The sequence below is a fragment of the Musa acuminata genome, chromosome BXJ1-4, assembly GCF_036884655.1.
Source record: "Musa acuminata AAA Group cultivar baxijiao chromosome BXJ1-4, Cavendish_Baxijiao_AAA, whole genome shotgun sequence".
In the NCBI taxonomy this organism is placed as follows: Eukaryota; Viridiplantae; Streptophyta; class Magnoliopsida; order Zingiberales; family Musaceae; genus Musa; species Musa acuminata.
In genome coordinates, this window is record NC_088330.1 from 44,799,852 (window position 1) to 44,825,554 (window position 25,703).

Sequence of the window (25,703 nt, forward strand, 5' to 3'; positions counted from 1 at the left end):
AGCCTTCGCTTGTCTTTTCATAGCTTTTTGTCCTTGCTCATAGCCTCTTAAAGCTTTGAAGCATCGTCTCTTGTTCTCCTCCTTGGTCAAGTTGGGAAGATATCTTCTTCCTTATCGTTCGAGTCATACTCCCTTAGCCAACATATGATCAAGGGGATCAAAGTCCTATCCTCGGAGAGCCTCGGAACAGGAATGAGTGTGTTGTCCTCCTTCTTGAGGGAGGTGGCCAAAGTGGATCCGAAGGTTATCAAAGATCTTCATATCGTGAAAGATGTATATGACTAGGACTTCGTTCTGACTCCCAAGTATCTAAGTCCTTTGTACCTCAAGTACTTCATCCTGATTGAGTATTAGATGTAGGTATCTTGAGATCGAAAATGTCCATATAAATCAATGTACAGTATATTGGAGGCCGAGTTTAGATGTCTTTGATGGTGTGTGATATTACCATCTCATATGGTGCCCAACTCATGCGTTAGATGGTATAGGATATCGCTATCCTTCATCAGAGAATGCTACTATATCAATGTCACCTCTAAATATGTTCCACTTATGTTTCTGAACTTGCAAGAGAGCTAAAATCTATTATCTCATGGCTCAAGATGGATTTAAAGTAAAAGGGAATTCAACTTCCAACCAACGTTAGAAGGGACCGTACTTCTTTAACAAGATCGGCCTAGACTATGACTTCATTATGGATTGGTCGGTATATAATCTTACCAATACTCCATTTTTCCTGATTGCGAGGAGAAAGGTTAGGTGCTTTGATTGGAAAATGTCTTGTCATTCTTCCTTAGCCAACAAACATATGAACGAAAACTAGCTAGTCAATGCTAGTTTGAGCTTGACATCTCGAGGTATACTCCATCCCCGAAGTCTTATTTTCCTTAATTTTTTTCTCAATGCGACACTTGGTGTCTTTCTTCTTCAAAGGCATGAATCTTAGGGAGCTAAAGAAGAGGAGAGCAATGGCATCCACCTAAAGGGGTCCAATCCCCTTCACCTCGACCACGATGAGCTCTTCTACCCCCACCACCTCCACGGGGCAAGAGGCAGTCCTCAAGACACTAGCTTCCTTGAACCCTCAGGCACTCACCTATGGGCCCCATATGTCAATGCTCCTGCCATTAAGGCACCCCCTTGGAAGCAAGGAATTATGCAAAAGAGGAAGACGTTTGAGGCAACAGACAACAAGCAATCCGGCATGGGGGAACCAACATGCAAGAAGTACCGACATGGTTTCGTTTAGGATCTCTACATACATTAGTCAGTGCCCTTCTCGGCCATTTGAATGGTCGAGCTTCCCGACCCAATGGAAGGGGATCCCTAACACCGAGGTGGGAAGGGCTGAAAGCATCCTAGGTCATTTGGAAGGACGATTATGTCATGAATCAACGTGAGCACAGTCCAAGGGCAAGTGGAAATTGTTCTTTGGATTTATATGACATCATCGCTCCTTTCTGCTAAGTTCTTTGGAGTCCCTCCCTAATCCTCCAGCATTCGGATCATGCAACAGAGGAAACCGTGATGTGTTTACAACTTGCAGTGAAAATAGACTTTTGTGAATAGATAAGAATAGATGATGGAACACAAGGTAGCGAAGTGGATCGAAAAGAGCGCATCGGTGAGTGTGAGAGCAGTGCCGCCGTCACCAATTATCTCAATCTCTATGGATTTCAATCAACTATTTTCCATAAAGCTTGCAATCTTTCCATCGAATTAGATGATAAAAGATACGTGTAAACTCAATTTGTATCTTCAATTTTCCTTGTGACCAAATAGATCTAATTGAATTGTGTGAATACTATAGTATCTTTCGTAATTTATTAGAAACCATTCATGCACTCTTTTTTAAGATCTCTACTTCCTATTTTGAATTCGTGAAGGTAAGTTATTCTTTTGATCGATCGATTGATTTCGATCATTACTCATCTCGTCAGGTTAAAGTCCGAATTGATCTAAGATAGTTACCAATTTAATCACCAATCAGGTATTCCTATGTTTTTTATTAATTTTATTTGCCAGAAAAAAAATTGATTTTTTTTGGCTTAAAGACATCAATTCATAATATACACACAATTCGTCAGACAGATCGTATATAGCAACTCGCAAACGATGCAATCCCCAAATACAACAACATGACGAATTCAAGAACTGATATAGTCCAAATAATTCAAACTAACAACGCATAAACCACGCTCTCGCAAACTGTTCTACCTTTATGGAACCAGGTTCATTGTGTCTGTCGTCCCACCCTCGTCTGGGGACTGGCTGCCGCGGCTTCGGCTTCTCCGACCACAGTCACTCCAGTCGCTTGATACACCGGGATCGACACTCTCCCTGGTACCTCGAACGACTCCGCCCCCACCGGATACTCGAATCCACCACCTACGAGGGCCCCCGGTCCGATTGGAGGGCCACCCACGTAAACCGGAGCGCCTTTGATTGGCTTGGCTGCCACCACCGGGAACGATGGCTGGAAGCCCAACGGAAGCTGACTGTCAGCCACGGCACGGAGCGGAGGCATGTATTGGACCGGAATTGGAAGCTGTTGCATCGTTAAGCTCCCGCCATGGACAGATGGCGGCATGTAGAAAACCGGGACCGGCTCAGGGGCATACGATAGGACCGGGTTAGGTACCAATCCGGCCTGCTCCATCGCAATCGGTTCGACCGTGTTGAACCCGGTTTCCTCCACGTGCAGCTTGGTTTTGACGGGTGGGAGATCGGGGATTGGGGGAACCGACAGCTGAGATGAGGCGGAGAAGGGCGAGCCCGGCTCCGAAGAGGCCGGTTGAACCACGGGTTTGGCAGGCGGCGAGTTGGTGTCGAGGCCGAAGAGGTAATCAGGGACCTCGGAGACGATGGAGGACGCCTCTGAGCGGCCGCGCTCGAGGGACGGCGGGCCAGATGCCGCGCCGGCTCCTTGGCCGTTGAGGGCATCGACAAACCACTGGTCACGGGTCGAACCCGGGGCGTCGACGACGGAGCCGAAGGCTACGGAAGGTGGGGGAAAGAGGAACAGGCGAAGACGGGGGGCTCGAACGTTGGCGGAAGCGAGACGGTCGTACTCGTCGAACATGCTCTCAACGTCCTCATCTGAGGTGAGGGAAACGAGGGCGTCGAGGTCCTCGTGGGGGAGCTGGTACTTGAGGCACGGGGGCTGAACGGCGGCGGCAGGGAGGAACTTGGAGAGCCGGGAGAGGAGAGCAGCGAAGGAGGCGGAGCGGGGAACGGCGACGATGCGGGTCTCACCGCCGACGTAGCGGAGTTGGTTGTCGTGGGGGCGGGGGAGGATACGACCGGCGTAGCTGCACATGAGGCGGACAAGAGCGGCCGAAGGGTCGTCGGGGTGCCACCTGGCGGGCGGAAGATGGTGTGGAATATGGTTGTCTTGGTGAGGCACGTGGCCCTTTGCAGCTCGTGGGGCGGAGGCGGTGGAACCCGCGGCGGCTGAGTCGGCGTCGGCCGAGTGATGGTGGGAGCGGTGGTTCTGGGCTTTCATGTCGAGAATGCTTTGCCTAAATGGCGTTGCTGTCCTGCGGCGGAAAAGAGAAGAATATTATAACTGGGATCAGAGCATAGTGGTGGGAGCACTTGGAAGTAGGGCAATCATATGCAACACTGGATGGTCGACAGCTGAGGGAATCCTCCTGTTTGCTTATAAATCTGGCGAGCGCGATGCTTTTTTCATTCTAATTATTGGTGGAATAGGTACAATCCTTAGTATGTCATTCATTCACTGCAAAAGGGGATAGATTTGGGGATTAGTCGGGAAAACTGTGAAGTTTTCACTATTTATGCAGAGCTTTTTTACTCTGAAAATTATCATCTAACGCTGAGCTGAAGTATATAATTTTTTTCCTTGAGAAAAAGAAAAGCTGCTCATAATGAACTAAAAGGGAACCCTCTGAACGAGAAAAACAATAATAATAATAATAAAAGTAAGTAAAACTTGTGGCCTAGAGTTGACGAGACAATTCACTGGGTTGCAAACTGTAAAAACTGTTTTGTGAAAACAACACAGGAGGTACAACATATGTGGTTTTCCCCACCACATTACTCGTTTTAGATTGAACAAAAAAGTATGATCTTCCTATAGACTAAATCTTAATCATAAGATTAAAGTAAAAGAAAATAAGAGAAAGAAAATAAAAAGCTGATCAGTTGATGCGTATGGAGGCACAAATAAAAAGCACTAAATAAAAATCTATCGGATGGGAATGAACCTAGCATGTACTTAGTGTTTTGATTTATTTATTTATTTTTCTCATGTGCAAAGAGAAGAGAATGAATGGTTAGTTTTTTTATGCCAGACTAATCAAGATATAATTTTTTGAAAAGGAGAGCGACCCTTACGGCTGGTTAATTTTTTGTGCTCTTATCTATGGAGCTCTTTTTGAAACTTTACAATTTAGCTAATATAATTTGCTTTGCATTCGAGAAAAAAAAAATTATTGGATGGGGATGAAGAACTTATGTTAGAGGTCGGAGTCTCAGAAATCTTGCCTGGTAGCATAAAAGGAAGCATTTCCTTTGCACTATATTGTCTGTCCCGTTAGAGGCCCAATCTACTCTGTATCGTGACAGGTAAGTACGATCTCTGGACGGATAATTTTAATTCTACCCTTTCTGATTTGATTAGCTCGGCTACAAAATAGGACAATAATGGTAAGGAAGCAGATCAGATTAATTTCAGTTCCTTGTGGCAAATTTTGGGCCACCGATATATATTATTATCCACACCCCAATCACGGCAAAAAATCCCGGATCACATTCATCGAAAATTGCTACCATCATCTGCACGCGAAACATATACGATAAAAAACTGAAAAACGAAGGAAATCGAAAAAAACAAGAATGCTCCTGACTTGCAGAGGCAGAAAATTTTATAGAACAATTACGCCAAGGCATGAAAGAATTGTGCAAAAGTGTGTTTGTATCTTTCGTTTTGATGGTATATGATACGAATCTAACATTAGAGATAGAGTTATGTCAGAAACTTACCAACAGAAGGCTGAAGCGCGGCTGCTGTGTTCGTCCATTACTTTGCGAGAGGAAGAAGGAACGAGGGAGACAGAGGAGCGCTACAACTTGGCTTAATAATAATAATAATAATAATTATTATTATTATTATTATTTGTCTTTTCCTTTTTCTTTTAATGCGAAAAGAAAGAATAGGTTAAACGGATGGTCGGCCGGCTGACGCAGACAAGTGGTCCCTCCAATGTCCTTCACCATCGTGCGCTCTGACGTGCGCAGGCCGTGAATTATCCAGGGCTTTATTTACCCAGCAGCAGCAGCAGCAGCAGCAGCAGCAGCAGCAATATTCTACTGCAAGAAAGCAGCGCTCCTTGGCACATTTAGAACTTTAGTGTATCATCTGTGTGTGTGTGATTTACTTGAATGCTTGCACAGCCAAAGCTGGCAACCAAATTGACATCGACAAGCTGTACGCCTCCAAACCGGCCTACGCTTTTGTATCGAAGTTGGGTTTTGAGGTTTTATTTCCAAATAACAACCGAAAGCAGCTCCTACTTTCATCCCTTCACAGACTGATAGAATATGTTTATGAATGCACACGGAGTTCACATTCGCTCCGCTTCTTATTTTAGCACCACATAGAGATGCCACGTCAAAACCTCATGGAGACGCAACAATCCGACGCGTCCTCGTGTACATTTTTGGATGCCAAGCCAGTATTGCCTTTGTATGCATATAAAAAAAGTCGCATGTGATTGTGGCGAGATTCAAGAGGCGACTAACTACGAGTTCAAAAAAGCAAGACTCTCAGTGGTCATCCAGAACCACTCGTATCTCCGACCAATGCTTCATTCACAAATTTTAGCTACCATCCGTTTCATTATAATTAAATTAGGATTTTGAGTTGAATTAGGAATTCACTATTGATCAGGGTTATGACATTGTGGTTTAGGTTTATAAATTAGTTGGTACCATATTTACCACACCCCAAGTCAAGAGAGAGATGGAGCATGGGTTAAAAAAAAAAAAAAAAAGACTACGAGGGTTATGTAAACTTTCAAGTAATATATATATTTTTTAATTTTCTCTCTTCTCTCTTCTCAAGCCTTGGTTTTTATGATTTTTTTTTCTCTCAACATTACATATAAGGAACTCAACCTGATATTCATCGGGACTTTTTTAAATTATTTGATCTTTTTTTACTCTATTTTTTAAATTATTTGAGGTCTATAAATATCTTAAATATTTTTGCTTGACAAAGCATGAAATTGAGTTAAAAAATAGGAAAAGAATCATTATGAAAAAAAGTTGTAAATATCTCTTCACCTCTTCCTAGTATTTAGAAGTTCTTCTAAACGAAGAAGTGAGGTTTAAGTGAAAAAGAGAGAAGTGTAAAGGTTCCTTGAACCTATAAATAGAAGAAAGAGTTTTAAGAGGGTAGTTGGTCTTCGCCCATTGAAGGAAGACCAGTAGTGGAAACCGATGGCCTCGAGTGAAGAGCAATCATGTAGGTCACGACGACCGAACCACTATAAATCCGGTTTGCATTTCTATTTTGCTTTTCATTCTCAAATTGCAAACTAATTTCTACTTTTATTACGCTTACAGACGTGATTTCAAGTTAACATCTTTCCAATCAATTTTCATCGAGAATTTTCAAATCGACGTTTTTATCGTAAGCACTAATTCACCCCCCCTCTTAATGCTGACTTGATTCTAACAACTATGAGACTAGTCGCCTCCATTATATAGACGAATATACAACACACTAATTTGTCCAGTTATCTTGATGTCCCTCTCGAGTAACCTACGACTGAGATTATTTATAATCTGTGTTTAAAGGTGAATCGATCTCATTGTCATGATCTCATCATGATCCAATTCTCATTGCACAGATCCATGAACATTACAATATATGCAACAAACAACATAAAGTAAGATAAATACTAATAAATAATAAATAAAAAAGTATGTATCGTATCATATGTGTCATCACTCACGTGATTGGCTCGAGAGAGGATGAGCAATTTGTCACACTCCACCAATGAATCGAGTATAAAAGATAGCCTTGAAACTAGATGAGGCAAGCAGACTCTATTTCAACTCTTTTGAGCTATACTAAACTCCATCCACCTACTCTACTAACTTGAGCGTTGGAGAGGCCAGGTCGGGACATCTTCCCGATGTCGACCGCTTATGTAGGACCTAGGCATATCTAAGGAGCACCTCGAGGTGACACTAAGTGCTTTAGGAGAAGGCTATAGCATCCCTCGGGACAACCTCAAACTTCCTCTAACAAATAAGCCGCACCTCGGGACAATCGAGAGTTAGCTATCATGAGCCATCAACGTCTCAGGAGTCCACCTACCACGAGCAGCCTTATCCGCCCCAGCGTAGGCCCCCAAGATGGATCTACGCCTTCGGGATCGAATTAGGCCGTGTTAACTCTCCAATCAACGACACCAAGATAACAATAGAACTAATTAATTTACTCTTTACAGATCTTTCTGGATCAAAGCGAGGTTGTAATTAGGCTAAACCTTTATGTATTGATAATAAAAGGATTCCTCATAACTTAAGTAATTCTAGCAAAGTCGATGATATCATGGTGTTAAGTTATTGATCACATGATGCTAAGTGTTGCCTATGTGGCGTTAGGGTGTTAGTCACGTTCCACAATCTTTTTTTCTTTATATATAATATATATATATATACATATATATATATATATATATACACATATATATATATATATATATATATATACACATATATATATATATATATACACACACATATATATATACACACACATATATATACACACACACACATATATATATATATATATATATATATATATATATATATATATATATATATATATATATATATATATATATATATATATATACACACACATACGTTATTCAAGCACAATACGTAAAGAATAGATATTGAGGTTTAGGTATCCGATTTATGTCACTGAATATGCGTTATTCAAGCCCCATCTGCTTGATGCCATATATAATGACCACTGGTGGTGTTGATGTATTAAATCTCTAAAATACTCATAAATCAGATGTAATTGTAATACCATTACAACCAACCATATACATGATTCTTTTACTTGTACTACGCAACTCAACATGGTAACTACCAAACAGTTCCTTTATAAGATAATTATAACGAAAGAAATAGTTGGTATCATAATAAGCCAACAAAACGCTTTTGTTGTTGTCAAAAGCTCATTTTGTGGAGAAAAGAATAACGTGGCCTTTATCAGGAATGAAAAAGAATAAAAGGGCAAGAGAATGTAACAATTTATTGCAAAGAAGTCCTGAGGGTAGTATCCCTTCACCTTCCTGAAGGCTGATTCAGAATAAAAGATTTATTTTCAATTCCTTAGATGCAGCTGGAGTCTCTTCCATGTATGAATCTCCTCATCCAATCAGATACCACAAGAAACCTCGTGCGCCAACTGACTTGTTTACTGAATTTTACAAGGAGAAAAAGAGATACAATTAGAACTAAAACAAAAACTTGCACACACAACTCATCTTCAACACAAATATATTAATTACCATCATGTTAGTTGCAAGGAAGCACAAAAATACATATCCTAACAAAACAAATGGAGTGTACCTTGCATAAACAGAGTACCATAGCCATTGCGAGCTGTGGCCTATAGAAACCCAATCTCCAGGCAGCTGTGCAGCTGTTTGCTCTCCACCCAAAGGAGCAAATTGACCAAAGTGCCTATACCTATCACCCAAAGAGAAACGAGACAATAAATAAATGCCAGCAATATGTACTTAATAGAGATGCATGATTTCAGCAACTTAGCTTGTAAAACAAGATGACATGATTGCAAATATAGGAAAGTGCAGTAGTTTCTTTGTGAGTTGGGAAACGAGTTATAAGGAGGATTCTGCTATTTGGCCAGAGGATATCACATCATCACTGCAAAATGTTCTAGTCTTTTTTAAGTGTGTAAATTCATTTTGTAACTGCCATCACTGTGATGAGCAAACATGGAGCAAGTCCACTTCATTGCATCTGTAACCATTATATGCCATATGCTTGAGTTATTAGTTAGAAATATTTAGCTAGACTCATTCTTTCATTCTGTAACTGTCATAACTATGATAGACAAACATTTAATAATCTATGGATCTAAGCATATTGGCTGTAGTCATCTTCTACAACAAGTGTATATTCTCTTTCCTAATCTAGTTATTTATACTGTCTTTCAGTAAACTGTGTATAATTACTAGATGAGTTAACGAGTCTTTGTAATATATGATTTTTCTTGCAATGATTTATAAGTTGATATGCGTGATTTATGTAATCACTGGAGGACATTCATAAGGTACAACAGAGCATGATTTTTGTGTTAATGGTCATGGTTCCATGATTTCATTTCTAAATCCAATTATGCAGCTTAACAAATAAAATGTTATCTGGTCTTTGTTTAACTTATTTGATTCAAAGATTAAGTCACAACAGGAAAAATGGATTTGGAAGATAAAGAGGAAGAAGCACCTCCAGTGGAAATTCCTCTAATACAAATGACCATTTAAAAGGAACACAAATTTGATCAAAAATAGAAGCAAGGTTTCAGGGTAGAAGTTCAAGTGATGATATTGTAGTCCAGAACAGAAACAGCAGAAAATATGGTTTTTTTTTTTTTTTTTTCAGAAATGCACTTGAAATCGTACGATATCCAATGAAACTTAAAAGGCGATATATTTTAATGAGATAGCAACTTGCATATCAAAAAGAACAAGGAAATCAAACAGCATAGAACGGTTACCGGAAGGGATGAAACCGATGACGACCCGATCCTCTCATACGGAGGGGACCTTCAGGGTTCTCCTCACATATCTTCATCTTGTTAAAGCATTTAGCAAGATAGTTACCTTGTTGTGCAGCAACCTGGAATATTACACAGACAAAAGAGAGAAGATGAAAAAAAATCCCTTTCTCAAAATAATATCTTGAAAATATTCTCCCTTGTCTTTGGGAAAGGCAGTTCAGTTGAAGATATACCTGGGCAGTTGCAGGAAGCATCTTAACCCGTGAATCCACATCAGCAAGAGCTTTCTTAAACTCTTCAATATTCAATTCCTTAGATTCTTTGACAGCATTGCTATTTGCATCCTTAAATAGATCTATAAAATCTTTCATTTGTTTGCTCTTCAAGTAAAGCTCCACCTGGGGGTACCTCTCGCAGATATCATCTAGTACATCTTTGATTTCTTTTACAGTTAAAGTTCCAGAATCATCTTTATCTGCAACTCTAAAGATTGCAGAGATATCTTCCTGAAATAAAATTTGCATTAGATTGGTATTCTGAGAAAATTATTTATACTAGAGGATAGAAATTGCATCGATTTAAAGAACATGAATAAATTCTTCGGTAAAGAAAATAAAAGGGTAGATTGAATAATTTCTGAGTTACTTTAACATGTCTACTAGGTAATTCGCAAGTCTTGTGTGGCATTGACAACACAACAAATTAGTCTTTGGCTCTAAGAAAGATTTAAGTGCAAGATAATTTCATAAAACAGAAAGGAGAAAAGGAAAGGATTAAAAGGAATTTTTTTGAACAAGTCTCAACAAGCATACTAAACACTCAATAAGACAATCTTAAGAAAACACATATATGGACCATTGCTTCAAACATACCATGACTTTTCTCTGGCTTATTGTGGCACAGTCACCGAGCGCATACACACCATCACAATTTGGTACTCTCAACCACTCATCAGTGGCCAATACACGCCTATCAGCCTTTATTAAAGGAAAAACAGATATGAAAAATTAAATCACAAAACGGCATCAGTCAGCATATGCTGAAAAAGACCAAAGTTACAATGATTCTGGAGAATAAGAATAGTAATTAACCTGTCCAACTTGTTTCATGAAATCCAGTATAACTGGACGGGTACCAATACCAGTAGACCAAACAACCATTCCATAGGGTACTGATATCTCTCTTGATGATGCACTAGTCATAGTGATGGCCTTATCAGACACCTTAACAACCCGGAAATTTGTTTTGACATCAATACCATCTCTCTGAAACTTTTCTTCAGCAAATTCTGTTATCCTTTTGTCAAACCTACATGTTAATATCAACAACAAATAAACACTAGTTCTCAATTATGACATTTATGGATAAATCAGTCATACCCTTGGAATAGATCAATTATACATTCTTTTATCATGATATCTTTGTTTAGACCAAGAACACACCCATTTGTGACTGCAAATGATAAATCTGTGAAGCTGTATTTGTGATATTTAATATTACCAGTCACAGTACTAAGTGTTTCCCTTCAAATAAGTGCATACATGACTTCTACGTGAAAGTTCAAAAGAGAGACTATATGATGTGTGGGCAATCAAGGTACTGCATAGCACATATGCAGTTTTGGGGATGCATCTGTGAGCACATCATGGTTCAGATTAACATGATAAAGAACAATAAAGTACAAACTAGTAAACAAAAAGAAAGGTAAAACAAAATCCTAAACTTACAAAGAATGATATCTATGCTCTTTAAAAAGTTAAGTAATAAAAACCATGAAAAAGCATATTCGACCCAAGCATGTTATCATTGATTGTAATTTTTAACATTAAACTAATACAATTATATAACCAATAGCAATAAGGAAGAATATTACATGAATGCAATCAAAATGTTCAATACTTGGATGACCACAAAAGCACCTGCAAAATAGTAGGCAGCCACACATGCAGTTCCACATAACAAATGCTGTAATACCACACCTTATGCAATGTTCTGATATGATCAGATTGTATAATGCAGCAGCATAAACTGCCTTTTTAAAAACATTGATTAAGGTGATAGAAAGAAAAAAAAAGGTCATTCAAGAACAAGGGTAATATTTGTTTGCTGAAGTAATCACATGAATAAGAAAGAAAGGGATAGATCTAAGCACTTTATATATATATATATATATATATATATATAATCATGGCACGAGTGATAAGAATTAGTGACAGACAAAATCTTTTTTTTCTTTTAGTTGCAGCTTGGATGTCAGAAACAAGTAACTGTTATAACTAAGTGCCTATATTTCAAGGGTCGACAAAAGATATGATTCAGCAATATAGGCAGATCAACATCGCACTTGGATAATTCTTACATTGTCAAAATATGGTCCCCAGCCTCAATTACTGAAATTTTCACCAAGTCTTTCACAGTAGGATACAATTTGGCCAAATCTTCACTCACAAAATCGTGCAATTCTGCTGCAAATTCAACACCAGTTGGACCGCCACCAACAATGACAAAATGAAGATTCTTCCTTCTATCTTCTTCACTAAGCTCTGGAAGACTGGCTCTCTCAAAGCAGTTCATGACACTCCTTCGGATTCTTTGTGTATCCTCTATTTCCTACAAAAGGATGTCTCATTTGCTTAAGCTCTTTAACTTTTGGCTTTTAAACTAGCAGAAGAAGATCATAAAAATAAAACAAACAGAAGATATTTCAATAAACACAAAAAGGGTAAAGGATTTGGATAACAGATGATATTATTGTCAAATGAATCAGAAATTTTCAATAAAGAAACACTGAAAAAAAAGTTTATGCAAAAACATCTCCCACAATAGCACCCAACCTTGTCCACAACTAGTTCAGTAACCTTTATGTTCTATATTTTAGCTAAAAAACTCTCCCATATGCTAACTTATTATGAAATTAAATCGAACAGTGGAATGGCCTGGAATTCTGTACAGCAGGTAGAAGTACACCTTAAGAAAATGACAGTTCTCCACCACACCAGGGGTGTTGAAGGTATTTGGCTTTGCTCCAAGTGCAATGACTAAGTAGTCATAATCTACAGCAAATTCACCACTTCCATCCATGTTTGTCCAGATATTAGAGCAGCAGAGGACTTTCTTGTTAGTTGGATCAATCTTATAACATTCAGCTTCCCAAAATTTAATTCCTCCAACTTTCTGTAGCAATAAAAGTTAGTGAGAACAAATTTCCAAGGATAGATGAAACAATAATAACAAAAGTCAGCAGAGATTAAAGAATGGCAACACTTGAAAATACCTCGCTGTTTTTGTATGCGAAAATAGAAAAAAGAAAGTGTCCATTAAAATACTGGATAAGTACCTTGTGCATGATCTTGCGAATTGGCTCTACAATACTACGTGGCTCCACTGTTCCACACGTGACGCTTGGTAGCAAAGGAGTGAATAAAAAGTAGTTACGAGGTGATACCACTTGTACATCATATTGTGAGGCATCTAAGTTTCTTAAGAAGCTAGTACCAGCCCAACCAGTTCCAAGAACAACCAACTTTTTCTTTCTGGTTAATTCAGATGTTTCAAAATCATGGTCGGACTTTGCGTCAGCATATGCCAGAACACCACCACTACTGCAAGAAGAGAAGAAGAAGTATTACTTATCATGTTTACTATCCATGGGAAGATAGATAAGAGCAGGAGTCTATCAGAAGGGTGAGAAATAATGAATAAATACAATGATCATGAACCACTAGCCTTCCTTTGTGCAAAAAGGCATCAGGCATCCAAACCGATGAAAAGTAAAGAATAAACTCTAGAATGCATCACAAAAAAGAAAAATACTAAAGGCACTATGGCATCACATAATTGTTTCTAGATGGTACATAGTCACGTCCAAACATCCACAGACTGTCCTTTAGGATCCACTAGTCCGCCTTTAAAGCTTTTGACTCCAAGAACCTATGAGGTTCTCTTTTTCTTATTTCTTCTTACTTTAGTTTTATTTCGGAATAATGGAGTAGTGATCCCGCATCATCAGTAGTGTTCGGGTCATATGTTGAGCACCAATTCACAGTGATGTTCCAGATAAAGCAGGAAGCCAAGCATTAATCCACAGGCGAGGCTGATCCACAATTCATTAGCTTTAATACACCCTTCCAAGGTATCCCACCCTCCTGTCCTCTTCAACCCAGGAAGCAGATCAAATGGTCTATCAATATCTTTTCTGGTATTAATCCAAGGAATGCCAATAACAAATATAAAGCACCACGAATAAGATACAGAGAGATACAGAAAGAAGAAGATTAAATACTATTTGGTGGGGAAAAGAACAAAAACACAAAAAAAGATTTATTAAGACGATATTCCCCCCTTCTTGCCCTGATGAAAGGCAAGGTATTTTAAGAAGTTCTAACTTCCTTAAATACTCACAATTCCAGTGTCACATATAACCTAAGTCTCCTAGTTTAGGCGTCAAATTCTATGGAGATTTCGACGTCACTCGATAACGAACCAAAGAACCAGAGAAACTAAGACCACGCTGAGTAAGGATATAAAAGATAAGAAAGAAAATCTGAAAGAATTCTTGCATAAACTACTTAGACTGGGCATATTATGGAACGCAAACAACAACAAAATGTTAGCAGATTAAGAGAGCACAACGCAGGAAAGAATCGGATATTGCTAGACCAAACCGTAAGAAACGAAAGCAAAATATAATGGAAAAATAATCAGATCCAAGGAGAAATCAACCAACGAAAAGGAGAGTCGGGGACCTGAGTGCGCATATCACGATAAGCTTGGAGATGGTAGGGCGCCGTCGTATCGCTTGCGACGCTCGATCCAGGAAGGACGCCGAGAACCGCATCCCTTCTTATTATTTATCAAACTCCAATATAATAGAAGCAATAAAGAGAAAACACAAGTGAAAGAAATCGAAACAGGGAGAGAAGGCAACGTAGAGAAGAAGAGAGGATGGAAGTTTCAGGGTCGCACGGCCTATTTATAAGGCCGAAAATGCTCCAGGTGCCGACCTGGGGCACGGCAGACCATGTTGGAGCACTCCGTGCCGAGTCCTGTCCGTCTCACGTTTGTCCCTCTCTAGCAGGGGGCACGCGGCTATCAACCAGAGGTGGGTCGAGCAGGTTTATTTTTCCTCCCTTCCAAAGAGGGAGCCGTCACGGCTTGGAACCGCAGGATCCGGAGGCCCCGAGTTCACCGCTTTTCCCTCTCCCTTCAACTCGATGTGAAGACACGTCAGAGATTGGATGTGTGTCAGCGGAATTTACGTATATTTAAATCGTTCTTTAACCTAACCTTGAAGCAATCACCGCAGTATGGACACGGTATACGTTCCTTCGTTTTCGGTCTTTGTTTTTTCTGGTGCATTTAAGAGTCAAAAGAAATTGGATTTGTTACAAGTTGGGTAGAATTTCACAACATGATTGGGGACCAAGAAATTCGAAGGTTGATTCAGATATGGACAGGCAGCCATAAGATAGCGCATTGGTTTGTCGTTCCTTCCCTCCGGCTCTCTTCGATCGACGTACAGACGGCGAAATCCGAAAAGATGACTCCACAGACAGAAAAAGTTCATCGGCATTGGCTTCGTTTCCACACTTTCTGGAAGAATCCGGCAGTCGGATTGACCCTGCGAAAAATAAACAAATAAATAAAAACACGCGTGGGACACGAGGGTAAACAAACATAGGGTACGCATCAGGCAGAGGAAGATATCTTTTCTTTTTCTTTGACTAGTTTTAATATTAAAAATATTCAATTAGATCCTACCAAGTATTGCCATCTCGTGACTATTTCCCTTTAGATTTTAGGAATTCGTCCCAATATCCTCTTATTCTCGTTTGAAATTAGAAAAGTTGATTTCCGATGAGATAGTCTAGCAACTTCTAGGACGATAATATATAACTACAATCGTCAAACCGAACACAAAACAATGAGATAGGCTGTTTAATAGTTGGTTGTTTGAACGTATATAATTTGGACGTGCAACAGCTTTAATGCCACTAAACAAATTAATGTTTTGCTTGAGTTTTGTTGCTTCCAGTTTGTGAGTCGCGATCGCATTTAGGATCTGCCGGAGAAGTTTTGCTGACGGTTGGCTTTTCACCGAATTGTACTTTCTCGTGAAGCAGCGGTACTCAGAGTCACAAGCTTGGGGAGAGCCTTTAATTTCACCCACCGACTCATCAGACAGGGATCTTCAATCTTAACCCTTTCATTTCGCTGCTTATATAGGGAAGTAGCTTGAGAAATTATGTTACATGATAAAATCATTGAAAAACATAAACCTTTGTTATAGATCTAAAATATGGAAAGAAGAATGAAAAAAAAAAAAACATTATGGAAAGAAAGTTTGAATCAAAAAGTTCTTCAGATATGAGGTTTGAGAACAAAAAAAGTAAAAATACAAAATCATGTTTGAAGGAGAGTGACGGTGAAATAAGCATAAATGATTTGTCTACTTAAAAGTGTTTTCTTGAATGGAATATGAGAGTCCAACTTTCTAAGGGTTAATATCTATTTTAACTCTTGTGGTTTTAGTCATTAATCTCAAACTCTTACGGTATACTCAAGCATAAAATAATCTCTATATTTTCAAAGACGTAACATATAAATTCCTCCCGTCAAATCTGAGTTAATAGATGTTAAAATCTAATTACGTAATATATTAACTCATAATAAATTATTAATATAATGACACATGTAATTTAAGATTAAAATCCATTTTAGCCCCTACGGTTTTGGCCATAGTCCTCTTAGGTCTTTTATGGTATACTTGTGTCTATAATAACTAGTACATTTTAAAAAACGTAATATATAAGATCCTCTCGTCATGTCTTGAGTTAATAAACATTAGAGTCTGCTTACGTAATATATTAGCTCATAATAAATAATTAATATAATGATATATATTTTAAATTTTAAAAAAATTAAGATCTCAAACAATGGCGGAAGACATCATGGAAGTGATCACCAACAACAATACTGAGTTGCTATTACCTAGCAAGGCACCGTATGTACATGGCCTCTCTCGTATTGACACGATGAACTTAGGAGCTTCTGATCCTGCCCAGTGGATATGCGTCGACCAATCTGACGCTAAGCACGCAATAATCTCTTGGTCCCTCTTCTTCCTCCTCGATGTCTTCATCCCTATCACCTTCCACTTCGTCCTCTCTTGTGCGCTCACCCATCGCGCTTAGGACATGATGGTCCAGCCCTCCCTCACATCCGCCTCCAACCTCTGCTACCTCTATGTCTTTACTTTCATCCATCGCTACGACCTTCGCCTCTTTCTTTTCCTTAATAAGTCGATCGAGAAGAGCGAGCGAGTATAGGAGGGCTCCATGGACTAACTCAACCGCTCCTTTCACTTACTCTCTGTCTTCATGATGTCGTGCTTCGTGAGAGAGATGACTTACAAAGTACTATGATACTTATCAAGATTAGAGCGAATGTTATTCATAATAGTAGACAACACCGTGATAAGAGACGTGATGACATACGCCTTGAAGCTAATGAGTAACATCCACAATATAAGTAGACTATGACATCTGTTAACTTAGACTTAATGAGAAACTTATATGTTATATTTTTAAAATATAAAAATTATTTTAAACATGAGTAAATTATAAGGGCTTAAGAGATCCTTGACCAAAACCATAGAAAATGAACCTTAATCCTAAATTATACATATCATTATATTAATAATTTATTATGATTTAACATACCATATAAATAAATTTTAACGTTTATTAACTGATAAAAAAAATTATATATTAAAATTTAAAAAATATATAAATTATTTTAAATATGAGTAAACCATAAAAACTTAAGAGATCCGAGATCTAAACTATTAAGGTTAAATAAACCTTAATCATTTTACTAAATATAATATTCCTTAAACTAAAAGGTGCAAAACACAAAATTTAAAAGGGCATTAATCTGGCTGATTAAAAAGAATGCTCTCCGAAAAATGTGAGTAAAAAACAATAAACATGTTCAAGCGAATAAAAAGATGAAAGTATCTTCTTGTGCTAAATGTCAGGTGTACTGTTATGAGTTTTGAGTGTATGTGTGTGTTGTTTGTGTGTGTGGTGTGTTATAAGTTACGTATGTATGTGTGTATTTTTTATATGTTATGTGTGTGTATAGTATATGTTGTTTGTATGTGTGTTATGAGTTGTGTATGTTATGTATATTATGTATGTGTTGTGTGTGTAGTGTGTATTGTTTGTGTGTTATGTATGTTATGAGTTGTGTGTGTTGTGTATGTTAAGTGTGTATTGATATCAGTTGTATGTTGTGTATGTTGTGTGTGTTTGTGCGTTGTGTAAATGTGTGTGTAGTGTGTTGTTTGTGTGTGTGTGGTGTGTGTTATAAGTTGCTTGTGTATGTGTGTGTTTTGTATATGTTATGTGTGTGTAGTAGTGTGTTGTGTGTGTTATGAGTTGTGTGTGTGTGTTTTGTATATTATATGTTGTGTGTGTGTTGTGTATGTGTATGTGTATGTATGTTTATGTTATGAGTTTTGTGTGTGTTGTGTATGTGTATGTATTGTGTGTGTGTCTTTTTGTGTTGTGTGTTGTTTGTGTTATGTGATATTTTTGTATGTTATTTAGTATATGTTATGTGTGTGTAGTATGTGTTGTTATGAGTTGTGTGTATATTATGAGTTGTGTATATGTTATGTGTATGTGTAGTGTATTGTTTGTGTGTTGTGTGTGTGTAATATGTGTTATAAGTTGTGTGTGTATGTGTGTGTATTGTGTTATGAGTTGTGTGTATATGTTGTGTGTCTAGTGTGTTATGAGTTGTGCGTGTCTAGTGTGTGTTATGAGTTGTGTGTATATGTTATGTGTGTGGTATGTGTTTATGTGTATAGTGTATTGTTTGTGTGTTGTGTGTGTATATATCTAGTGTGTGTTATGAGTTGTGTGTAAATCATGAGTTGTGTGTATATGTTATGTGTGTGTGGTGTGTGTTTGTGTGTATAGTGTATTGTTTGTGTGTTGTGTGTGTATGTGTGTGTATATTGTGTTATGAGTTGTGTTGTTTGTATGTTGTTATGTTATGAATTGTGTGTGTTGTGTGTGTTTGTGCGTTGTGTATATGTACGTGTTGTGTGTGTATAGTATGTGTTGGTTGTGTATTGTTTGTGTGTGTATGTGTGTATATGGTATGTGTCATAAGTTGTTTATGTATGTGTGTGTTAGTGTATGTTATTTGTATGTGTGTTATGAGTTTGTGTTGTGTGTGTGTTGTGTATGTGTTGTATATGTTATGAGTTGTGTGTATGTGTGTGTTATGAGTTGTTTGTGTATGTGTGTGTGGTGTGTGTTGTAATGAGTTGTATGAGTTATATATGGAAATGAGATATTAAAATTTGGAAATGAATATATGTTAATGCCAAACTTGAAAGTATATATAGACACGTAAAGCCACATATAAAAAAAAAATACTGGAATTTAGTATTATTTGAATTTATATTGGGATTCGGATTCGTTTAACCCAATACCTGATCCGTTTGCTCACCCAATTAGGCTCTCTCTTCATTGCGTTAGCCTATCTCGTGGATCGAAGTCGGTGTCCAATAAGATCATAGGTGTTATACACATCGATTAACGGTTGAGATGCTTTCAGAAAATGGATCTCATCCGTTAGATCGATGTGGACAAACATGGGAAAACAAAACCGGAGGGTACGATTTAGCACCTGCTTGGAGCAATCGGCGCCAAGAGCGGCGTCCGCAGGCTCCTCCTCCGCCTCCTCGATTTTTCCGGCCACTTCTTGGCCTCCGCCGCCACCTTCGTAGAGTCCCCGGCGTTTCGAATACTCCTCTCCTCCGTTGTCCCCGACGACGCGCCAGCGGTGCTCCGGAAGTCCGATCACGGTGGAGGGTGAAGAGTGCCGCACAACCCCGCCGGAACCTTAAGAAGAGATAGGCAGTTTCTACTCATATTTTGCTTGAAGGTGACAGAGATAGCATATACGCACCGTGGTAGCCCGCGAGCTCCGTTTATACTCTCGTGATCCGAAACGCCTACTCTAAAATCCTCAAAACCCCTTCTTTCTTTGGCGGCGCCTCTTCGCCACCGATGGAAGTGGTGATCGCCTCCTCCCCGGTGGACGTCGGCATCGGTTGTTGGGACCTACGCTCGGGCTCCGAGCAGCTCCGGTACCGCTCGTGCTCCTCCGCTCCACATGGCCTCCTCTCCATAGCCGGCCGCTTTCTCGCTTCCTCGCAGCTCCGCGATTCCCCTTCCTCCGCCTCTTGCCCCATTTTCTTCTGGTCCTGGGATAAGGTGAGTCCTAATCCGAACCTTTCTTCCACATCTCCACTTCACGCCCTGTTTCATACTCGTGTTGGATAAACGATCTCATAATTCTCGCTCTATGTTTCAGCCTCAGGTGGAAGTTAGGAGCTTCCCGGCTGAGCCGATTGGACCGCTTGTTTCCAATTCAGAAGGAACTTACATCATGGGAGGAGGACCATCCGGCATCATCTACCTCTGGGAGGTAATATTTTGCTTTTCCACTTCTGATTTCTTAGGCAAGATTTGCTTTTTCTGTCGTCTTCTCTTTAAGACACTGGTATGAGAATTTTCCGTCTGCTTGGGACTCAAAATTTTGATGCACGACTTTTGGTCTGTGTGTCCAAATCTGTTCTTGATTCTCTCATCCACCTTGTTTAAAGTCAAAGGGGCCGTATTATGCTTTCATTTTTGGTTTTGATGTCAAAGTTTGTTTTGTTTTGTTTTCTAATGTTTGTCTTGTTAGCTCCCTCTCTTCATAGAAAAACTCATAAGAAAAGCTTAGATTTATCTTTAAATTTATCAAGGTTGCTAGTGGGAAATTGCTCACAAGGTGGCATGCACATTATCGGTCTGTCACCTGTCTCACTCTCTCCAAGGACGAGTCTTTGCTAATATCAGGGTCTGAGGATGGCTCTGTCAGAGTTTGGTCCCTTATGATGTATGTAATTCTTAGTTTTTTTCTTGTCGAAATTGTTCCTTTATGTTGTCTTGTCTAAAATGCTAATATGATTTTTGTAATGTTTGTCAGGATGTTTGATGACATGGCAAAGGCTTCTGCTGGTGTTCTTTATAGATATAGCTTTTCGGAACATGCTTTACGTGTCACTGATGTTGTTACGGGACATGGGTTATGCAACTCCATTATCATCTCAACCTCAGAGGATCGAACATGTAAGGTTCGTTAGTTGTTACACTTTGTACTTCTTTGAAAAGAGTAGTTGGTTATATTAGGAAATTAGTTGTCAATAGAAACAGAACCAGATGCCGAGGGACTTCACTGTTGTGTAACTTCAACTGAAAAATTTTGAGGTACACAAATGATGCATCTGAATTAAGAGGTTAATTTCCCTGAATTAGATGATAGCTTATAATATATTATCTCATAACTTACTCTTAGTCTTTGTTTCAAAACAAAGTCTAACTCTGCTCCTCAAGTTGAACATGCTGATGGTAAGAATCTTTCTTTTCAAAATTTTACTGTAGTGGCAGTATCTTGGTAGCTTGAACAAAAGTTATTTGCTTTATTCTTTCTTTGTCCTAGCCCAATTTAAACTTTGACCTTATGAATGTAATGATAAAGTAGATTATAGATGCTTATTAGGGTCAAGGTGCTCTCAATGGTGTGACCACCTTTTTTGCAGAATGTCAGTTCTATTACTGCAAGCTTAACTTAATTTACTTATATGTTGAACTGAAAAGATAATTTTAATCTGTTGTTAGAAAATTGATCCCCCTTCCTCTCAATGCTAATTGTCTATGTTCGTATTTTATATTTTGAAGATAACTTCTTTTGACTACTGCATATGTTCCAGATATGGAGCCTATCTGAGGGTTTGTTATTGAGGAGCATTACGTTTCCTTCCATAATTGATGCTATTGTAATGGATCCTGGGGAGCATGTGTTCTATGCTGGTGGCCGAGATGGCAAAATATATATTGCAGCGCTAAATGCTGAATGCAACCGCAATAGCATACATGGGATGTTCATCATTGGTGCCTTATATGATCACAGGTCTCAATATGCTGTTAGTCAGTTTTGATAATCACTTATATACATGTATATATTTACCAACAATTGTGTTTTGTGTGTTCTGGCAAATTTCTATGAAGAGACTATACTGTAGATATCTAATTTGTGTTCTTAGATATATCAGAGGTTTGTTGTATTTGATGCTTTCTATTTCCAAATTGCCTTTATCTTGATGTTTTAGTTTTGAATTTTTCATGTAAGCTTGTCATTGCTTGTCATTCTGCATTTCCTCAAAAGTCAATTTACCTTTACCTTTGGGTCTTGGAATTTTACATCTCACCATCTTTTCCTGTCCTTATTGTTTGTTCGGCTGCATCAAGTATAACAGTAGCAGAAGACCTGGGGTTCCAAGAGTCTGTTTACCAAAGGTTTTGCTTATTTTTGATTTTTTTTTTCCAAAAGACTTTAATCGCTTTCTTTTATAAGAAATATTTAGCTGAAATATTTTTTTGACCTTAACATTTTACCTTAGAGAGATACATAACTAAAGTAATTTAGCTTGCAGTTTGATTTGCATGCATGCTTATATGCACTAATATATAGGTGTAACTTCAATGCTTAGTCTAAGCTCTGTGGGTAATCATAATTGTTTCATGTTTTGTTGACCCTTGTTAAGTTTCAATTGGGAAATCGTCATTGTCTTGTTACTGCAAGTTGTGTTAGACATATATGTACTTCAAGTGCACTTTCTGTATCTTGTATATGGATTCAATCACATTTTTGCTTTCTTCTTCAGCATTTTCCTTTTCGTGATTTAATTTAAGCTGTTTTTGTCATCCAGTAAGGCAATAACATGCCTAGCATTTAGCACGGATGGAGTTACTCTAGTGTCTGGGACTGAAGATGGTATTGTCAAAGTTTGGGATACGAAAACCAAGCATGTTACTCGTGTTTTGAAACATGCGAAAGGTACATCAATAACTAGGATTCTAGTATAAAAAATGTTTAAATTACTTCGGATGCCTAATTATGTGATGCTCTTTCCTCTTCCTGTTATGACATGTGCATGTAATGGATTCCTATGTTACTATGATTTCTAACTATGTATTTACTTGTACCTTTCACTATCAATCGATGCACAAGTTATGATTAGTGGTGTAAGGAGAGATAGAGGAAGATTAAAAAAATCTTTATTAGTCAATTAAAAAATGATCTGCTGGTTCTTAGTTTAATTAGTGATATATTTTTTCTTTTGCTACGGACAAGTAGTGAAGGCGGGATTTGAGCTCGGTAGTTTGTCAAAATCTTTATATGCTGAGTTAGCTAGGACTTTCACAATATGTTTGATGAGATTTCAAACCTTTAATCTCAATCAGTGATATTACCTACAATAGAGCAAAATTGTGGATAGAATTCCATATAGGGTGACCACGAATAGATGGTTTAGCTACTGTGTCCATATTTTTAGTCATACATGCATAAACAAAAAGGATCTATGTTGATGCTTCTGTTCTATAACTTTTCTATTATTAGCTATAAAGATCTCTACAATTGCCTCAAGTATCTCGTCAATGCAAAGCATGACGTATTGCTTCTTTTCATGCTTTATTATCTATATAATTACCCAGTTTTCATAGACTGAATCCTTTTATTTTTTCATTATGGATTATTCTCCATTTTTTGAAAACTTGTTTGAAGTTGTTGAAAATTGAAATCTTCATTATCACTATGATACTTCACTTCCCTAACTGCATACAAATTCATGTTGATATATTCTTAATTGTAATTATGCACTTTGATTCACCTCCCCTTTAATCCGGAAAAAAACAATACGATACGGTTGTATGTTTGTTGCAGTGACTACTAATTTAGACCTCAACTTTTAGTTTCTTTTCCTAGTGATTAATAGTTAACAAGTAGGAGGCTTAAATTGATGGTTGATTTTTTGTGACAGGTCCTATCAACAATGTTCTTATAGTTAGACAGCCATTACTTCGAAATCCTATATCAGTGAACAGGAAGCATTTGAATTTGTCATTGCCACCCCCACTGAGCAAGTATGTTGATTCTACAGATGCAGAAGTTAAAACTAATGCTATTGTATTGCTTCAGTCTCCTTGCCATGATCCAGAAGAAATAAGATTTTGCAGCTCATATGTGATGGAGAGGCAAATCAAAGAGCTTCAGGTATCTTACTTATCTATGATACCCATTTTCTGCTGAAAGCATTCGACTTCAAGTAATATGTCTGTATATCTGAACATTAGATGCAGTTTCTTTTATATATACATTGTAACCTTTGGTGCTTTGGTGTTTCCTCTTTGATAGATAAAATTTTAATGAACTTACCAAGAAACCTTTGATATCTGAAGGGGCATGATCTTAATGTCTGTCTTAGCAATGCTTATTTCAGTCTAAACCATCCAAGTAGGTATTTTAAACCCAGATGGGACTTATGATTAACACCTTTATGCTATAACCTGTACCCATATTCAGGCAATGAATTAGATATAGTTCGTCAGGTAGGTTATTTTATCATACATTGCACAAAACTATACCAGTCCGGGCACGTGCCTGAAAGGAATATGCTAGAATGAATGCATTTGTAGCTGGAGAAACTTTCCATATTGCTTATTGCTAATGATGAAGTTTTTTATTCTATCACTTTTAATTCATTTTTTATCATCACAAAAGCCTTGATATTTTTTTCTAATTAGTCCAACTTAGGCTATTACTTTGACTATTTGATCCATGAAGAATCAAAATGCTTCTCACTAACCTCTTACAGAAGATATTGGACAACAGAGATACCTCTTAAAGAAGAATTATGGCCTTTTATCTCTACTTGAATGGTTCAATTTTATGGTCTTTAGCTCATGATATAATATGGCATTCTTCAAGGACATTGTCTGTTTTGATATGAACTTGGCCTCTCCAAATGATCAAGAAACAAGCACACTGCTGAGTGCTGATGATGACATTTCTGTTTCTTTCTTTGTTTTCCCCTTCAGAAACAGAACACTTCAGGTGCTGCTGAAATGGAGATGGAAAGACTTAGGCTGGAATGTAAAAGGAAAACACAACTGGTTCAGCAGTGGAAGAAGCTGTATCAGGACATGCAGTCTCTCTGTGTAAATGAGCTGATGGATGGAACCCTGGTGAGCGACAGCTAAAAGCAGCAGCATAAGAACAGCTTTAGTGTAATCATGAAAGCCATCTCTTACTATGGTTTAGCTTTTGTTGTTATATGGTTTTTTAGTAGCCCAAATTTTGCTTGGTAATTCTTGCTACACAAGCGATTCACCATTATTATGATAGGTGGTGGGATGTCTTAATAGCTTCAAATTTTGGGTAAGCAACTTATGAGTTTAGTCTAACAGACTTCGTTTCATTTTCAGAAAAAAAGGCTTGATGAAAGTATTTTTTTTTAAATTCACAGTTCATCGTGTTTAAGCAACTGCAGATATCTCTGTTGTCCAATATCTTCTCTATTAAGAATGTTTTGTCTCTGGAAAAAGTGACTTCCCAAAGTTCTCTAGTTTAGAATTTGTAGCTGGAAAACAGATTCTCTGCTGTTGGGTACGTAAAAGTATTTATCACCATATGCTACTGGAATTCTTAAAATGTCAGAAATAAGATGAGATTTCAACATTTACATATTATTCTTGCAAAATTAGAAATAAATTTTAGTATATGGTATATGTCCTAAATATTAAGAACAGAGATGCTATGGTTACCCAATGCTAATTATGATCAATTTAAGTTTTATATATATATATATATATATATATATATATATATATATATATATATATATACACACACACACAACTTCGTGTCCTTTTTTTATTTTTTATTTTGACCCATTTCAACTGTAAGGAGCTTTGTAGTATGACGCTGCAAG

At 37.9% G+C, this 25,703-nt stretch overlaps 3 protein-coding genes across 8 annotated transcripts; 1 reads left to right on the plus strand and 2 right to left on the minus strand.

Moving 5' to 3' along the window:
- Positions 1-2,070: 2,070 nt before the first annotated feature.
- Positions 2,071-5,094, minus strand: LOC135585617 (uncharacterized). Of its 5 annotated transcripts, XM_065180414.1 has the most exons (4): positions 5,008-5,040; positions 4,510-4,650; positions 3,626-3,742; positions 2,071-3,539 (listed from the first exon to the last, which is right to left on the minus strand). In XM_065180414.1, exon 4 carries the CDS (start codon positions 3,503-3,505, stop codon positions 2,234-2,236), a length of 1,272 nt encoding a protein of 423 aa, XP_065036486.1. In that variant the 5' UTR covers positions 3,506-3,539; positions 3,626-3,742; positions 4,510-4,650; positions 5,008-5,040; the 3' UTR covers positions 2,071-2,233. The 5 variants fall into 5 exon arrangements, with proteins under 5 accessions (XP_065036486.1, XP_065036487.1, XP_065036485.1 ...); XM_065180415.1 differs by lacking the exon at positions 4,510-4,650 and having other exon boundaries at positions 2,071-3,534; positions 5,008-5,094; XM_065180413.1 differs by lacking the exon at positions 4,510-4,650 and having other exon boundaries at positions 3,624-3,742; positions 5,008-5,094.
- A 3,042-nt stretch (positions 5,095-8,136) lies between these two features.
- LOC135671962 (external alternative NAD(P)H-ubiquinone oxidoreductase B2, mitochondrial-like) lies at positions 8,137-14,754 on the minus strand. The gene is made up of 10 exons (XM_065180416.1): positions 14,548-14,754; positions 13,140-13,404; positions 12,770-12,976; positions 12,162-12,412; positions 10,894-11,110; positions 10,675-10,779; positions 10,036-10,308; positions 9,800-9,921; positions 8,629-8,748; positions 8,137-8,476 (listed from the first exon to the last, which is right to left on the minus strand). Exons 1-10 carry the CDS (start codon positions 14,637-14,639, stop codon positions 8,389-8,391), a joined length of 1,740 nt encoding a protein of 579 aa, XP_065036488.1. The 5' UTR covers positions 14,640-14,754; the 3' UTR covers positions 8,137-8,388.
- Positions 14,755-19,498: 4,744 nt separating this feature from the next.
- LOC135671963 (protein ROOT INITIATION DEFECTIVE 3-like) lies at positions 19,499-25,216 on the plus strand. Of its 2 annotated transcripts, none has more exons than XM_065180418.1 (8): positions 19,499-20,097; positions 20,198-20,311; positions 20,634-20,767; positions 20,880-21,000; positions 21,642-21,841; positions 22,641-22,768; positions 23,754-23,986; positions 24,811-25,216. In XM_065180418.1, the coding sequence occupies exons 1-8, from the start codon at positions 19,891-19,893 to the stop codon at positions 24,970-24,972; spliced, it is 1,299 nt and encodes a 432-aa protein (XP_065036490.1). In that variant the 5' UTR covers positions 19,499-19,890; the 3' UTR covers positions 24,973-25,216. The 2 variants fall into 2 exon arrangements, with proteins under 2 accessions (XP_065036490.1, XP_065036489.1); XM_065180417.1 differs by having other exon boundaries at positions 19,500-20,097; positions 20,858-21,005.
- The last annotated feature ends 487 nt before the right edge of the window (positions 25,217-25,703 follow it).

What these genes read in the sequence shown, in the direction of transcription:
- LOC135585617 (XM_009400517.3), bottom strand. Translation starts at nt 5,045, where the DNA reads ATGGACGAACACAGCAGCCGCGCTTCAGCCTTCTGTTG. An exon ending in CGCGCTTCAGCCTTCTGTTG is followed by an intron (nt 3,540 to 5,007) that starts GTAAGTTTCTGA and finishes TTTCCGCCGCAG; the next exon opens with GACAGCAACGCCATTTAGGC.
- LOC135671962 (XM_065180416.1), bottom strand. Translation starts at nt 14,639, where the DNA reads ATGCGGTTCTCGGCGTCCTTCCTGGATCGAGCGTCGCAAGCGATACGA. An exon ending in GGGGACCATATTTTGACAAT is followed by an intron (nt 11,111 to 12,161) that starts GTAAGAATTATC and finishes ATTAACATGTAG; the next exon opens with GTTTGACAAAAGGATAACAG. An exon ending in TCATGAAACAAGTTGGACAG is followed by an intron (nt 10,780 to 10,893) that starts GTTAATTACTAT and finishes CCTTTAATAAAG; the next exon opens with GCTGATAGGCGTGTATTGGC.
- LOC135671963 (XM_065180417.1), top strand. Translation starts at nt 19,891, where the DNA reads ATGGAAGTGGTGATCGCCTCCTCCCCGGTGGACGTCGGCATCGGTTGT. An exon ending in TCTTCTGGTCCTGGGATAAG is followed by an intron (nt 20,098 to 20,197) that starts GTGAGTCCTAAT and finishes TCTATGTTTCAG; the next exon opens with CCTCAGGTGGAAGTTAGGAG. An exon ending in AGAGTTTGGTCCCTTATGAT is followed by an intron (nt 20,768 to 20,857) that starts GTATGTAATTCT and finishes AATGTTTGTCAG; the next exon opens with GATGTTTGATGACATGGCAA.